The 14,065-nt window shown below is 53.6% G+C and overlaps 2 protein-coding genes across 2 annotated transcripts; one reads left to right on the top strand and one right to left on the bottom strand.

The window, feature by feature from the left end:
- The first annotated feature begins 719 nt into the window (after positions 1-719).
- Positions 720-6,354, top strand: EPOR (erythropoietin receptor). The gene is made up of 8 exons (XM_029917355.1): positions 720-834; positions 1,667-1,802; positions 2,187-2,365; positions 2,443-2,600; positions 3,099-3,252; positions 3,338-3,425; positions 5,134-5,221; positions 5,309-6,354. The coding sequence occupies exons 1-8, from the start codon at positions 720-722 to the stop codon at positions 5,915-5,917; spliced, it is 1,527 nt and encodes a 508-aa protein (XP_029773215.1). The 3' UTR covers positions 5,918-6,354.
- Positions 6,355-7,616: 1,262 nt separating this feature from the next.
- On the bottom strand, positions 7,617-9,359 carry SWSAP1 (SWIM-type zinc finger 7 associated protein 1). The gene is made up of 2 exons (XM_029917336.1): positions 9,010-9,359; positions 7,617-8,267 (listed from the first exon to the last, which is right to left on the bottom strand). The coding sequence occupies exons 1-2, from the start codon at positions 9,256-9,258 to the stop codon at positions 7,764-7,766; spliced, it is 753 nt and encodes a 250-aa protein (XP_029773196.1). The 5' UTR covers positions 9,259-9,359; the 3' UTR covers positions 7,617-7,763.
- Positions 9,360-14,065: the final 4,706 nt, after the last annotated feature.

Raw genomic sequence — 14,065 nt, 5'->3', positions numbered from 1 at the left:
GGGCACTGGGCTGACAGCTCAGAGCCTGGAGCCTGCTTCAGATTCTGTGTCTCCCTCTCTCTCTGCCCCTCCCCCACTCTCACTTTGTCAAAAATAAACATTTTTTAAAATGGCAGCGGTAAAAAACCTTTCTTTTTTTTTAACCAAAAGGAAATCACCAATTGCAACATGCAGAATGTATGTAACTTTACCAGCATACCAGAATATATGTATGGTATATATTGTCTGGCCACACCGCCTAGCACTTCGCAAACGCTCCACCTGCGGTCACCGTTGCGATTATTTATTCCTACCCAGACTGGGAAGAGATGTTGATTGGCGCGATAATACCGGTATCTTACATTTTTGGAATATTTGCGAAGTGCCAAACCGGATTTTACAGATGGGAAGGCTGAAGCTCAGGTAAGTCACCTGCCCGGGGTCACACAGCAAGAAGGGGCAGAACCTGGCAGTGTTCCTGACCCCCAAGCAGTCACGGGGCCTCTGAGGGCCCCTGCCCCTTCCCGCCAGACCAGCCCGGCCACCGCCTCCCCGCTTATCTCGGCCCAGGCTGCTTATGGTCCCGCCCCCTTGGGGAAGCTGCCACTCGGAGGCGCCTGGCCGGGAAGGGCCTGGTCAGCTGTGTCTGGCCAAGGCGACTGCTAACCCAGCTGTGGAGTGTGCCAGGGGCGGAAGGGGGGCAGGGGCCCTGGGCCCCCCGTGGCGGGGGCCGTTGCATCATGGATCACCTCTGGGCGCCCCTCCGGCCTGGTGTCGGCTCTCTCTGTCTCTTGCTCGCTGGAGCCGCCTGGGCTCCCCCACCCAACCCCCTGGACCCCAAGTTTGAAAGTAAAGGTAAGGATGGATTTGTGTGTGGACCCCCGCACTGGTTCCTAGAGGGCAAGGTGGAGGCCTTGGAGAACTTCCAGCCTGGGTGCTGGGGGCCATGCCGGGCTCTGAACGTCCAGTCTAGGTCCTGGGGGCTGGGGGCCGAACTTCCTTAGACTGTAGCATGCTGGGGTCTAAGACCTCAGGCTGTGTCTGGAGGGGGAAATAACTTTCCCATTTTATCTTTTCAGGGAATCTGGGACATAATAAATCCTAATAGGGCAGGGTTGGTGCTGGGTCTAGGTCTCGAAATCTAGAGTCACTGGGGCGAGGGGACCTGGCCGACCCTCCACTGGGGAAGGGAGGACAAAGCCCGCGTCGAGACCCAGGGGCCGGGCTTCAGGCGACTGTAAACACGGGTTTGTATGCGGGCGCCAGAGCCCTGGGCTTGCGGGGTTGAAGGAAGGCGCGAGGGAGGGGATCACGGTTGGCACTATCGGGCTGCCGGCAGCCTGCCGGGACCGATAGGGGGGCCCGCCTCCTCCGCACACATCCAGGGCCACGCCTGTCCTGAGCCGGGGCGGGGCGGGCGGCGGGACACCCAGGCCCTCAAAGCGGCGCGCGGTCCCGCGGTTGCGGAGTGGGCGGGGGCGTGTGCGGGAACAGTAAGGCGAGCAGCGAGCGCTCGGGAGTTCGGGGGGCACCACCTCTGCGGACCCTTCGAGGGCCCCCGCTTGGGACAGAGAGCGAGGCGGAGCTGTTTTCTTATCGGCTCGCACAGGCGGCAGGAGGGAGGGGAAGGACGCCGTGGCCCGAAGACTGGGCTCTCCCGACCCTCTTCCCTTGTTCCCACCCTCAGCGGCTCTGCTGGCTGCCCGCGGGCCCGAAGAGCTTCTGTGTTTCACCGAACGGTTGGAGGACCTGGTGTGTTTCTGGGAGGAAGCGGCGAGCGCCGGGGTGGGCGCCGGCAACTACAGCTTCTTCTACCAGCTTGAGTGAGTGCGACGTGGCAGGTGCAGCGCCCCCACCCTCCGAGGAGGGGGCGGGTGGGCAGGACCTCACACTTCGGGGTATCTGCTAGTGGCAGGAGCGGGACGACACCTCTGCAGGCGGTCACTGTTGGGAAGCCCCGGGTCAGGGCTGACACGCCCCCTAGTGGCTGGGGCCGGAACACTCTCGTGATCTCTGCTGGAGAGCGATCCCAAACTTTAGGGCAGGGACAGCACCCCTCCAAAGAGGACTAAGGCGTCGCGTAGTCGGGGCCTGACGCCCCCTGGTGGCAGCATCCAAAATGCGCCCAAGCTCCAGGCAATACGAACACTCTCGCGTCCCCCACCCCCCAACTTGCCCCCTTCCCTTTCTGGCCCCTTGGCGCACAGGGGTGAACCATGGAAACCGTGCAGCCTGCACCAGGCGCCCACGGCTCGCGGCGCTGTGCGTTTCTGGTGCTCGCTGCCCACGGCCGATGCGTCGAGCTTTGTGCCCTTAGAGCTGCGCGTCACAGAGGTGTCCTCGGGCGCTCCACGCTATCACCGTATCATCCACATCAACGAAGTGGGTAAGCGCGCAGGGAAGGGGGATACTGTCGGGCGAGGGAGTCTCGGTCACCGCCCGCCTGATCGACTCCTCTCGCAGTGCTCCTGGACCCCCCCGCGGGGCTGCTGGCGCGGCGGGCCGACGAGGGCAGCCACGTGGTACTGCGTTGGCTCCCGCCTCCTGGAGCCCCCGTAGCAAGTCTGATCCGCTACGAAGTGAATATCTCCTCAGGCAACGTCGCAGGGGGCCCTCAGAAGGTGAGGCCGCCCCTACTGCCAATCTGTGGCTCAGTGGTGAATAGCTCCGCCTCCCCCTCCTAAATCCCACCCAGAAGGTCGCCATGGCCCCGCCTCTTGGCCGCGCCCCTCCAGGCCCCGCCTTTAACACCCGTCATCTGCCCAAAACACATCAACTCCTACAGACATGTCTTCCTTCCCAGGGCCTCCTAGTCCACCTGGACCCAAGCCCACTTATCCCCTTGTCGCAAATACTATCTACACCCCTTCAAGATCCCGACCCTCTACTCTCTGGCCCCGCCCCTAAACAGCCGAAACCGCCTCCTGCTCCCTGGGCCCCCGTTCTGATTGGCCCGAGCCTTCCTGGAACCCGCCTCTTGCTTTCATTGCCCTTCCCCTCACCACTGTGCTTGGAAGCTGTCCTTCATTTCTCTGATTGGTTCAGTACCGCCCCCACAAGCCTTTCCCTGCTCGCCCCGCCCCTATTTACCACGCCTCTCACCCAGGCCCCGCCCCCAGGTGGAAATTCTGGATGGCCGCACTGAATGCGCACTGAGCAACCTTCGGGGCCGAACGCGCTACACTTTTATGGTGCGCGCGCGTATGGCTGAGCCGAGCTTCGGTGGCTTCTGGAGCGCCTGGTCCGAGCCTGCGTCGCTGCTGACAGCCAGTGGTGAGGCCCCAGCTAGGAGTGTTAGGAGGGACTGGGGCGGAGCATGGGGTAATCCTACTGCACTGACTTCCTCCCTCCTCCATAGACTTGGACCCTCTCATCCTGACGCTCTCCCTCATCCTCGTGCTCATCTTGCTGCTGCTGGCCGTGCTCGCCCTGCTTTCCCACCGCCGGTGAGCGCCAAATTCGGGCACCTAGCCCAGACTCCTCCCCACCTACGTTCTCCTTTTGCTGTGGAAAGCTAGGCTCGGAGACGGAAAGAGACTTGCCCAGGGACACACAGTGAGGCGTGCGTGGCAGGGCTGGGATGCAAGCCAGACCAGGCCCAGAATCTTAGTTATAATTCTTGGGAACATTCACCTGGTTTTCCTTGAACCTCAGCGGTTGCTCCTTGTATTCCTTCGCTCACTCCTTTTCCCAATTTCATCCTTTGTAAAATCCCCAGATGGGCTTAATGGAAAGATTTAACAACCTGAGTGCCTCTTGCTCTTGTGATCAAGCTCCTTAGATTCTTTATGGTAGGACCAGCCGTCCTGAGGTTTTTGTTATTCGTAGCACATACCGTGTAGTTTCACACACCCCCCCCCCCCCGCCCCAAGCCTTAGCACACGCTGTTCCTTCTGCCTGGAATGCCCTTTCTGCTTTGTCTGCCAAGTAGTATCCTGTTGCCTTTCAAGGCCTTGTTTATTTACTTGGTTGGAAAATACATACTGAGTGCCAACTATGTGCTAGGCACTGGAGAGAAGGTGGGAAACAAACATGTTCTTGACCTTGTGGATCTCAAAGTTGAGTCAAATAGCAACATATGGCCAGGGGAGGGGGGGCAGAGAGAGGAGAGAGAGAAGCCCAAGCAGGCCCCACACTGTCAGTGCAGAGCCGGATGCAGGGCTTGATCCCACAAACCATGAGATCATGACCAGAGCCAAAATCAAGAGTTGGATGTTCAACCGACTGAGCCACCCAGGTGCCCCACCAACAGATACTTGATTATACATGGTGGTAAGTGAAATCACAGACACAAGTGGGGTACAGGGACATGGCAGGATGGTCAGGGGAGGCCTCTGGAAAGTCATATCAGAATGGAAACCTGGAGGTTGGAAGAAGGCAGCCACATGAAAATTGAAAAGAAACAGCAAGTGCAAAGGCCCTAAGGTGGGAATGACCTTGGAGCGTTGAAGCAGCTGCCAAGAGCGGTTCTCTGGGGAAAGCAGAATGTATTAGGAGGAAGTGGTGAATGATGGATGATTGAGGAAGGCCGCAGGGGTCAGAACATCCATTGTTGTCTGCAGGGCTGTGAAGAAGAGATTGTTATTCTTTTCTTTTTGTTTTTAAGTTTATTTATTTATTTTGAGAGGGAGAGAGAGAAAATGCACACAAGCTGAGAAGGGACAGAGAGAGAGGGAGAGAGAGAGAACCCCGAGCAGGCTCCACACTGTCAGTGCAGAGCCCAATGCAGGGCTCAAACTCACAAACCATGAGATCATGACCTGAGCCAAAATCAAGAGTTGGATGTTCATCCAACCGACTGAGCCACCCAGGTGCCCCCAAATTTTATTCTGAGTACTCTGGGGAAATTATGGAAAGGAGTGAGAAGGGAAGTAACATAATGAACCTCCAGACAAGCCTGGGCCAGGTTAAGAGACACCACCAGTGTATATTGAACTCCTATGCACTCTTCAAAACCCTGTCCCAGTCACCCATCTGTAGGGCCTTGCAGAGGCTTCAGCCAGAGCCTCTGTTCCTCAGCCCCTATGCACTCCTCTGTCTTGTGATTACGAGAGACGAGGATTAGCTGTGCTCCTGTGGCTCCTTTTAAAGCAGGGTGTCGGTGAGTATTCAAGGACACATATCCATGTAATTGCTTCTTTCTGGCTTCACCAGGGCTCTGAAGCAGAAGATCTGGCCTGGCATCCCAAGCCCTGAGAGTGAGTTTGAGGGCCTCTTCACCACCCACAAGGGTAACTTCCAGGTAGGTGGCCTGGCTGTCCGCTCAGGGCCTGGGGTTTCCCTGCTCCTGTGGCCGAACCCTCTGAGCAGGCTGGTGCTGTTTCTCCAGCTGTGGCTGTACCAGAACGAGGGCTGTCTTTGGTGGAGCCCCTGCAGTCCCTTTGCAGAGGACCCGCCCGCCCCCCTGGAAGTCCTCTCTGAGCGCTGCTGGGGCGCGACACGGGCGGCGGAGCCAGGGGCCGAGGAGGGGCCCCTCCTGGAGCCGATGGGCAGTGAACATTCCCAGGACACCTACCTGGTGCTGGACAAGTGGCTGCTGCCTCGGAACCCATCCAGCGGGGACTTCCCACGGCCTGAGGGCGGATTGGACATGGCAGCCATGGACCAAGGCTCAGAAGCGTCTTCTTGCTCATCTGCCTTGTCCCTGAAGCCTGGGCCCGAGGGGGCCTTGGGTGCCAGCTTTGAGTATACCATCCTGGATCCCAGCTCCCAACTCCTGCGCCCAAGGGCACTGCCCCCTGAGCTGCCCCCCACCCCACCCCACATAAAGTACCTGTACCTCATGGTGTCTGACTCTGGCATCTCAACTGACTACAGCTCAGGGGGCTCCCAGGAAGCCCCGGGGGACTCCTCCACGGGCCCTTACTTGAACCCTTATGAGAACAGCCTCATCCCAGCCACTGAGCCTGCCCCCCCGAGCTACGTGGCCTGCTCCTAGGACTCCAGCCCTCAGATGCTTGGGGACCCAGCCTGACCTCCAGTGCTAGTCCAGGCCCTAGACTTACCAAGCAGGGTTGGTGAGGCCTCTCTCAGGACCAGGGGCGTTGCTAACCTCGGCTTTCTGCCCAATTCATCCTGCTCAGTACAACCTTGGAGTATTTTAAAATGTATAGAGTTGTATGAGTGTATGTGTGTTCGTGTGTGTATGTTTTTGTTGTTTTTTGGGTTCCCCCCTATCGTGACTTCTACAAACGAGCTGTAAGCCCCATCTTTGCCTGGGCCCAGGCCATACTGGCAGCAGTAAAAGGCCTCGAGCTCAGTCTGGAATTCTAGACCTGGTAATATGAATAATAATCCTAGTAGAATGAATTAGTTGGTGTTATCCTAGCTGCCGTAACAAACAGCTCCTAAATAAGACTGCCTTGACCCATTAAATGGCTTCTCTCTCATATTTCGATGCAGACACGTGGGCAGCCATCTCTGGGAAGAGTCAGAAGCCCAGACGCTTCTGGTCCGTAGCTTCACTAGCCCCCAGGGCCACCCAGGGGTCTTTAGATGGGTCCTCTGCATCTCGCTAACCAAAAAGCAAAGAGAAAACAGCAGAAGATTCTGGGTGCCATTTTAGGGATGTAGCCTAAGAAGGAGTATCCATCTCTTCTTCACAAATTCCACTGTCCAGAAACTCTCACAGGACGTCAGCTTGATTCAGATAGCTGGGTGGGGAGGCGCAGGTTAGCTGTGCGCTCCGGGAAAGGAAAGCTGTGGCAGGTGCCTCTAGCGAGTTTCTGCCACTAATGCCGTTATTTTGTAAGGCTTTATTCTGAATCAGGCCCTGTTCACACAGAAGTGCTCTGATGTGACCAATGTCATCAGGTGGCTCTTTGGGAGTTCCGGTTTAACCGCTTTTTAAAAGTTCGGAACAACCTAGGAAAGATGATTATGTGCAGGCCTTCTGCTCTGCCAAAGCCACCTCTAGCTAAATACCTTAAAAGCTCTCACACGCGTGAACCGGGACACGTGTGCAAGAATGTTCGCAGCAGCAGGTGTGTCCGTTTGATGAATAACTTGGGATATGGCCGCCCCTGGAATTATACGCAGCAGGGAAAGAGCAATGAACTAAAAAGTGAGGCCTAATCTTTTTTTTTTTTAATTTTTTTTTGTTTTATTTATTTTTTTTTGATACAGAGAGAGATAGAGCATGAGAGGGGGAAGGGCAGAGAGAGAAGGAGACACAGAACCGGAAGCAGGCTCCAGGCCCTGAGCTAGCTGTCAGCACAGAGCCTGACGCGGGACTCGAACCCACGAATGTGAGATCTGACCTGAGCCGAAGTCGGAGGCTTAACCGACTGAGCCACCCAGGCGCCCGAGGCCTAATCTTAAGAACAGTGTTGAGTGGCAGAAGAAGGAAGTCTCAGAAGATTACATTTATCACAAAACTTCTTAAGAAGTTCAAAATAGCAAAACTCAACAGTATGTTATGTGGGCATAGCAGGTACATGATAATGCTATTTTTTAAGTTTATTTATTTGAGAGAGAGAGAGAGGGAGGGAGTGGAGGAAGGACAGAGAAAGACAGAATTCCAAGTAGGCTCCGTGCTGTCAGTGCAGAGCTCAAGGCGGGGCTAGATCCCACGATCCCACCATCCCATGAACCATGAGATCATGACCTGAGCCAAACTCAAGAGTCAGACATTTGACTGAGCCACCTAGGCACCTGAAAGTGCTATTTTTTTTTTTTAAAAAGAAACACTTTATATTCTTTAGGGCTTTGGTTCTGCACGTGTCCCTGAAGTTAGTATTCTAGCCATGGGAAACAGGCATAGAGAGGTTGTCACACACCGAAGCTCAAGGCTGGCCTCCAGAGCTTGAACCTTTGTCTAAGCTGGGGTCACCAGCCTGGGCAGGCCATGGGGTGACCTGCATCTCTCCATTTGGCCGGAAAACAACGCACCACTCTGCCCTAGGCCCCAGCCCACCTGGATCCAGGCAGGCTCGGAGGCAGTGCTGTCCTGGGTCTGGGGTCTCTGCCTGCAGCCAGCACTGGGCAGGGAAATAGCGCTGGAGCAGGGACACCAGCAGGCCATCCCCACTGACTCCCTCCTCCTGGGTCTGCAGGGCCACAATGAGCCCACAGCCCTGGCCAGGCCCAGTCTGGTGGCTGTAGTGGGCAGCTGTGTCTAGAAGCAAGGCAGCCAGGTAGGCGGTGTCCTGGGGTCCCAGGTCTTCCACTAGGTACTCCTCCAGGCCATCCAGCAGCAGCAGGGAAGGGGCTGGGCCCCGGGCCTCGTGAGCAGAGCACAGAAATTGAAGGAGTTCCTGGATTGACGGTGGGTACTGGAAGCGGATCTTCTAGAGGTTGGAAAAAAGGAAAGGGCCAGATTCAGCTCAGGAAAACAGGCTCCCAGCTACTTGTATATATTCCCGGCACTAGGCTCTTAGACCCCAGACAACTGGTTCCAGAATGAAGCATCTCAGAATGGTCGCATACTCTTGAATTCGTACCCACTCACCACCCTTTTCTTTAATAAAAAGATTTATTTTTAAGTAATCCCTATGCCCAACGTGGGGCTGGAATTTACAACCCCAAGATCAAGAGTCACATGCTCGGCCCACTGAGGAAGCCAGACGCGTCCCACCCCCGTTTTTTATGCTGCATTTATCACTGCCCAGTACTAGCTAAGAACAAGGTGTTTTGTTTTGTTTTGTTTTTACCAAGTGTCTAAGGCGATCTTTCCGGAAAACCTGCCGTAGCGTTCTTAGTCGGATCTCCCGATTGGCTCCAAAGGAAAATCCGGCGTCTAAATTGGACTCGGGTTTAGCCCCACCCCTTACTCACCCCCGACTAATCCCACCCTTTGGGCACCGCCTTTCTTCGTTAGCTCCGCCTCCTCACTAACGGTTTCCCAATCTTAACAAAGCTTCGTATGGTCCCGCCCTCGTTACCCGGCACCGATCATTCACGACTCCGCCCCGCAATGGCCGCTACGGCGCGCTCTTCCTTCTCCTCCTCCATTGGTCTGTCTCCCTGTCACTCAATCCTGAATTCGTCCAGTACTAAGCTAGTCCGCCCCAGGTCCCGCCCCTCGATTACCTGTAGCCGCAGGGGGTCGAGCGCTGCGCCTGTTCCGGGGGGCAGGCTTTGAAGAGGTCTTCGGGTCAGAAAGAGGACGGGGCCTCGGCCCTCTCCTGCCGCTTCCAGGGCCGCCGCGAAGAGCAGCGCTGTCTTTCCAGACCCTGGACCGCCGAGCAGCAGCAAAGGCGGTCCAGCCTCAGCTGTGTCCTCGTCCCCGGACCTTGCTGAGGTGCCCAGGTTTAGCACCCGCCTCAGCGTCTCCGCCATTCGTAAGATACCTCTGTCCAATTAGCAGCCCTTTCCTGTCTTTAATCCCGCCCAATCCGAGTTCTCATTGGTTATGATGCATTTAGCGTCTCCATTGGTTCATGGAATTGCCATCAACGTTAGCTCCGCCTTTACTAGCTCCTCCCCTGGTGAAGGGGCAAAAAACAGTCTGAGGGAAGAGGTATAGCGGCGCTTGAAGGAGAAATGGCCTTTCGCTTGTGCAAGTCCGCTGAAGGAAGCAGCACGAATATTATTATTGTGAATCATCTAGTCAGACAAGTATAAAGGGTTGAGAGTTGGAGGAAGCAGGCCCTAATCACTGGCACATTACTTAGTCTCCTAGCCTCAGTCTGCTCACGTATAAAATGGAGCTCATGATATCTCAGAGGGCTCTTGTGATGGGAATGTTGTCTGTGTGTGTTTCTGATGTCACCCAGTGACAATTGAGGAGGTGAGTGATGGAGGCGTTTGTGTGCTTGTCTCTCTCAGCACCTTTGTATCTGCACAAGCTTGTGTTAGAGGCTGCCGGCTCAGGAACGTTCGTGTGCAAAACAGCAGCCATCTCTGAGGGTCTGTGAGAAGAGGAATCTCAATTGGTTGGCTTCCACGTTGGCCTGGGGACCCCTTCGGTTTTGCTTGGAATAAATGGGAGTGGGCATGACCATGGACCAAAGAAGCGCCAGGAGAGACAAAAAAAAAATGGGGTGGGAGACTAAGGGACAGCCAAGGCAGGGGACCTTATTTGTCTTGTTCACTAAGGTGTTTCCAGCGCCCAGAACAGTGACTAGATCATTGCAAATTTTCAATATATGCTTGTTAAATGAATGAGTGAAGAAAGGAAGATAGGGTTTCTGAGAAACTGGGAGAGGAGAAACAAGGTGAGCGGTTAAGTGATGGCTGGCTGGGTCTCCTCACCCAGACTTCGCCCCGGAGCTGCCACTCACCCCTGTTGCCCTGGCAACTCTGTCTCCTGGTAACTTCAAAGTGGTGCTGTTGCCAGGAGACACAGGGGCGGGGTGGAACTGATATTTCCTGGGCTTTCTCCCTCTGGGGCCAGAAAACAGATCTGCCACATCCTCCAATACATCCACCCACACAGCTGGGCACCTCCACACCCCCCCTTCTTATACACATGCGCACGCGCACACCCACACGCATCTCTGCATACATGCCACTTCCAGAACCCCCATCACTCACTCCTATCCCTATCCTAACACAAAACATCCCATACACACTTTCTCTTTTTTATATCCCCCCACTTTCCCTTGCACACGCACTAGAACACACTCTGATTCAACCATACCATTGCTATCATGCACACACATGCTGAAACACATTTCATTAGCTAATGTGACTGCAGCTTTCCGTACACAAACACACACACACAAACACCACTCTTATACTCCTTGTCAAAGGCACCACCTCAACCCACCCCAACAGATGCACAGCCATGATTCACCTCACTTTGCAACATTCCAAATGCACAAGCACCCAGTAGTGACACATATATCACGTCGTCGCGCAGTCACACACGGAAGCATGCCCAACACAGCCCCATTGCACTTGCTATTCCCTTGCCAAGGGAACTCAGCTCCCAAATACCCCTGTGGCTCATTTTCCCACACCATTCAGGTCTTGATCAAAGATCACCTCGTTAGAGAGGCTTTCCCTGATCCCCTGTGTAAAATTGCCTGCCCTACACTCTCTAACTGCTTATCCATCTTTCTTTCCAAATAACTTGTCATTTCCAATGTCTTGTTTGATCACCTCTCTCCTCACTAGAATGTCAGCCGCACCAGGGAGGTTCTTTCTTTTGTTCATTGCTGGGGCCTCTGCTCCTAGAACAGCACTCAGCACCCAGCAGGTGCTCATAAATGTAGACGTAGTACATTGGCAGAGATGCAGGTGTTTGGCATGTTTCTTGTACACACCATACTTCTTTCTCTTCTCAGAAGCCTGTCTTCGTGTTCTGATGGAAGGACCTTTACCACAGAGAAGCTCCTGGGAGGGAGGACCACAGGGTGAGGGGACTGGGGAGTGGACAGCTCAGTCCGTCTGTGTTTCTCCCTTGTTTTTCCAGCATCACATGATTAAGTCATTCATCATTCATTTAACAAAATTTTGTTGAGGACCTACTTGTGTGTCAGGCTCTGTTTTAGCCACTGGGGCTTCATCAGTGAAAAGACAAATACATCTCTGTCCCCGTGGAGCTGACATCCTAGTGAGGGAGAAGATAATGACCATAATAAGAGTTTAAATATTCCATGAGTGGATGATAAGTGTATGCAAAAAATTTTGCTCAGGGGGGACAAAAAGCTGGATGGAGCAGTTGTTTCTTGCGATTTTAAATAGGGTGGTAGAGGGTGACTTTTGAGGAAAGGCTTGAAGGAGCTGAGAGAGTAAACCGTGTAGAGCATGGAGGGAGAGCATTCCAAGTGGTGGCGCCACCTGCAAGTGCAAAGGCCCTCAGGCACTGGGAGCACTTTGGCTTTTACCAGGATGCATGGGGAGTCAGCCATGAGAGCGTTTGAGCAGAGATGGGTTGTGGCCTGACTTACATTATAAACCAGAATTCGGTTTTGGCTGAGTTGAGTTTGAGATTTTGTGAGACCCACAGAGGCATGTCGAGAAATCTTTTGAGTAAGTACGTATACCTTAGTGTGGGCTTTCTATCTAAAATTATTCATCCTGGGTTGGGGGTGTGGACAAGGTAAGGTCAGCCGTCTCCACGCTCTCTAGCAAGCCCAAACACTTCTTTGTGTCGGGCAGCCCCCACTTTACCCTCTCTTAGCCAGCGCTTCGTTTCAGGACCACGGACAGCGCTAGCTTGGTTGGCTAGAACGCTGTCCGCTGTGCTGAAGTTTTGCCCCTTTCCTGGTCCATGTGGAGGAACCACACTCTCAGGGGTGTGATCCCTGGAAATAGAAGCTCTGTTCGGTGAAGAGGCCCCATGATTCTCTCTCTCTTCTGCCTTAAGCCCTCTCATGCTCCCATAGTATTTTCCATGGCCCACAATCAGCCCTACCACCTACCCCACCTCCTCTCCCTCCATCTGTCCCCTGCCTCGTTCAGCTCCAGTTGCACAGGCTTCCTCACTGTTCCTTGAACACAGCGGGCTGGTTCCCACCTCAGGGCTTTGGTGCTTGCTGTTCCCTCTGCCTCAAACATGCTTCCCACCCTCCCGCCTGTTTACATGACTCTCTCCCTCCCTCCTTCAGGCTTTTGTTTGTTTTTTTCATAAGTGGGCTTCACTCCCAGCATAGAGCCCAACTCAGGGCCTGAACTCTTTATATCTATCTACCTACCTATCTATGTTTTATTTACTTTTTAAAGTAGGCCTCACACCCAACGTGGAGTCCAATATGGGGCCTGAACTCATGACGGTGAAATCAAGACTTGAGCTGAGATTAAGAGTCGGATGCTTATCCAACTCAGCCATCCAGGCGCCCCTTTATGCCTCTTTAAATTGCATCCCAAAGTCGTCCCATTGTCTTCTCTAGTTTGAATTTTCTCTGATCACCTATCAATATCTAATGTATCAGAGATGCCAAACCCTGACCTAAAGCCTTGATCCTAGAGTTTGGAATTCAGAATTCTTCAAATTTTTTTTGAAAGGTACTACAGTATAAATACTGTGTATTGCATAACATCCCTAGTGGGGCCTGGGTAACATCTCCAAACCAAACACTTTCCTTTTTCTGCAATGAAACATAAGAAAATTCAAATCAAAGGGCACCTAGGTGGCTCAATCAGTTAAGCCTCAAGCTCTTGATTTTGGCTCAGGTCCTGATCTCACAGTTCACAGGTTCGAACCCTGCATCAGGCTCTGCATTGATAGCAGGAAGCCTGCTTGGGATTCTCTCTCCCACTCCCTCTCTCAAAAATAAGTAAACTTTAAAAAAAAGAATATTTACATCAAGTTCAGTAAATAAAAGCTATAATAACTTTATGTCAGTAAAGGTCAGGCTTTTGCCACAAATGAGCTATGAAAAGATTTTGGTCAGACATTTTTGAAAATTGGAGTTGTGGCTCTGTATCTAGTGTGTTTGTCTTGTTGTCTGTCTCTCACATATTCGAATGTTAGCTCCTCGATGGCAGAAATTTGTGTCTCTTCTGTTCACTGCTACAGCCCTGGAGCCGAACTACACAGCACCTGGCACACAGTAGGTGACCCATAGTGTTTGTTGAATGAATGAATGAATGAATGAATGAATGAAATAAGGGGAAGGGAAGCAGATAACCCTTTCCTGAATAATTCCATGGCCCAAATGGCCTGTCTGAAGCCCCTCAGTGGGTTGTGGGGAGGTTTGTGCCTCCAGGCCCTGCCAACCCTCCTGGTTTCCACTGGGTCCTCAAAGGCTGGGTCTCAGCACAACCACCCAGTCGGAACCCTTGCTTTCATCCATGAAACCAGGATTTGGCACGGGGGCCCTATTGCCCTCACCCTATTCCCTAGGCCCTCTGCACCCTGACCACAGTCAGAAACAGGCCAGCTGCCTGGAGGAGGCAGTCATGTGAGGCTGCTCACCATGTGTTTGTGTGCCTTACATGTGGTGCTTTCTGCATTTGACAGACAAAGAAACAAGAGAACGGAGAGGTTAATTAACCTTCTTGATGTCACCCAACCAGGAAATGCTGAGCCAGGATTTAAACCCAAGTCTCTGGCTCAATGGCGCTATGCTGCTTTTCCATAATCACTCTCAGAGACACTGTGACCATAAATGCACACCCAACCTCACTTGCGGACCCACGATTAAAGTCTTCCACACCCCAACACCTGGGGGAGGAGGAAGGCAGGTGGCCAAAC

Source organism: Suricata suricatta, chromosome 12 (assembly GCF_006229205.1).
Source record: "Suricata suricatta isolate VVHF042 chromosome 12, meerkat_22Aug2017_6uvM2_HiC, whole genome shotgun sequence".
In the NCBI taxonomy this organism is placed as follows: Eukaryota; Metazoa; Chordata; class Mammalia; order Carnivora; family Herpestidae; genus Suricata; species Suricata suricatta.
Note: the sequence above shows the minus strand (reverse complement) of the source record. Positions and strands in the feature narration are given on the sequence as shown.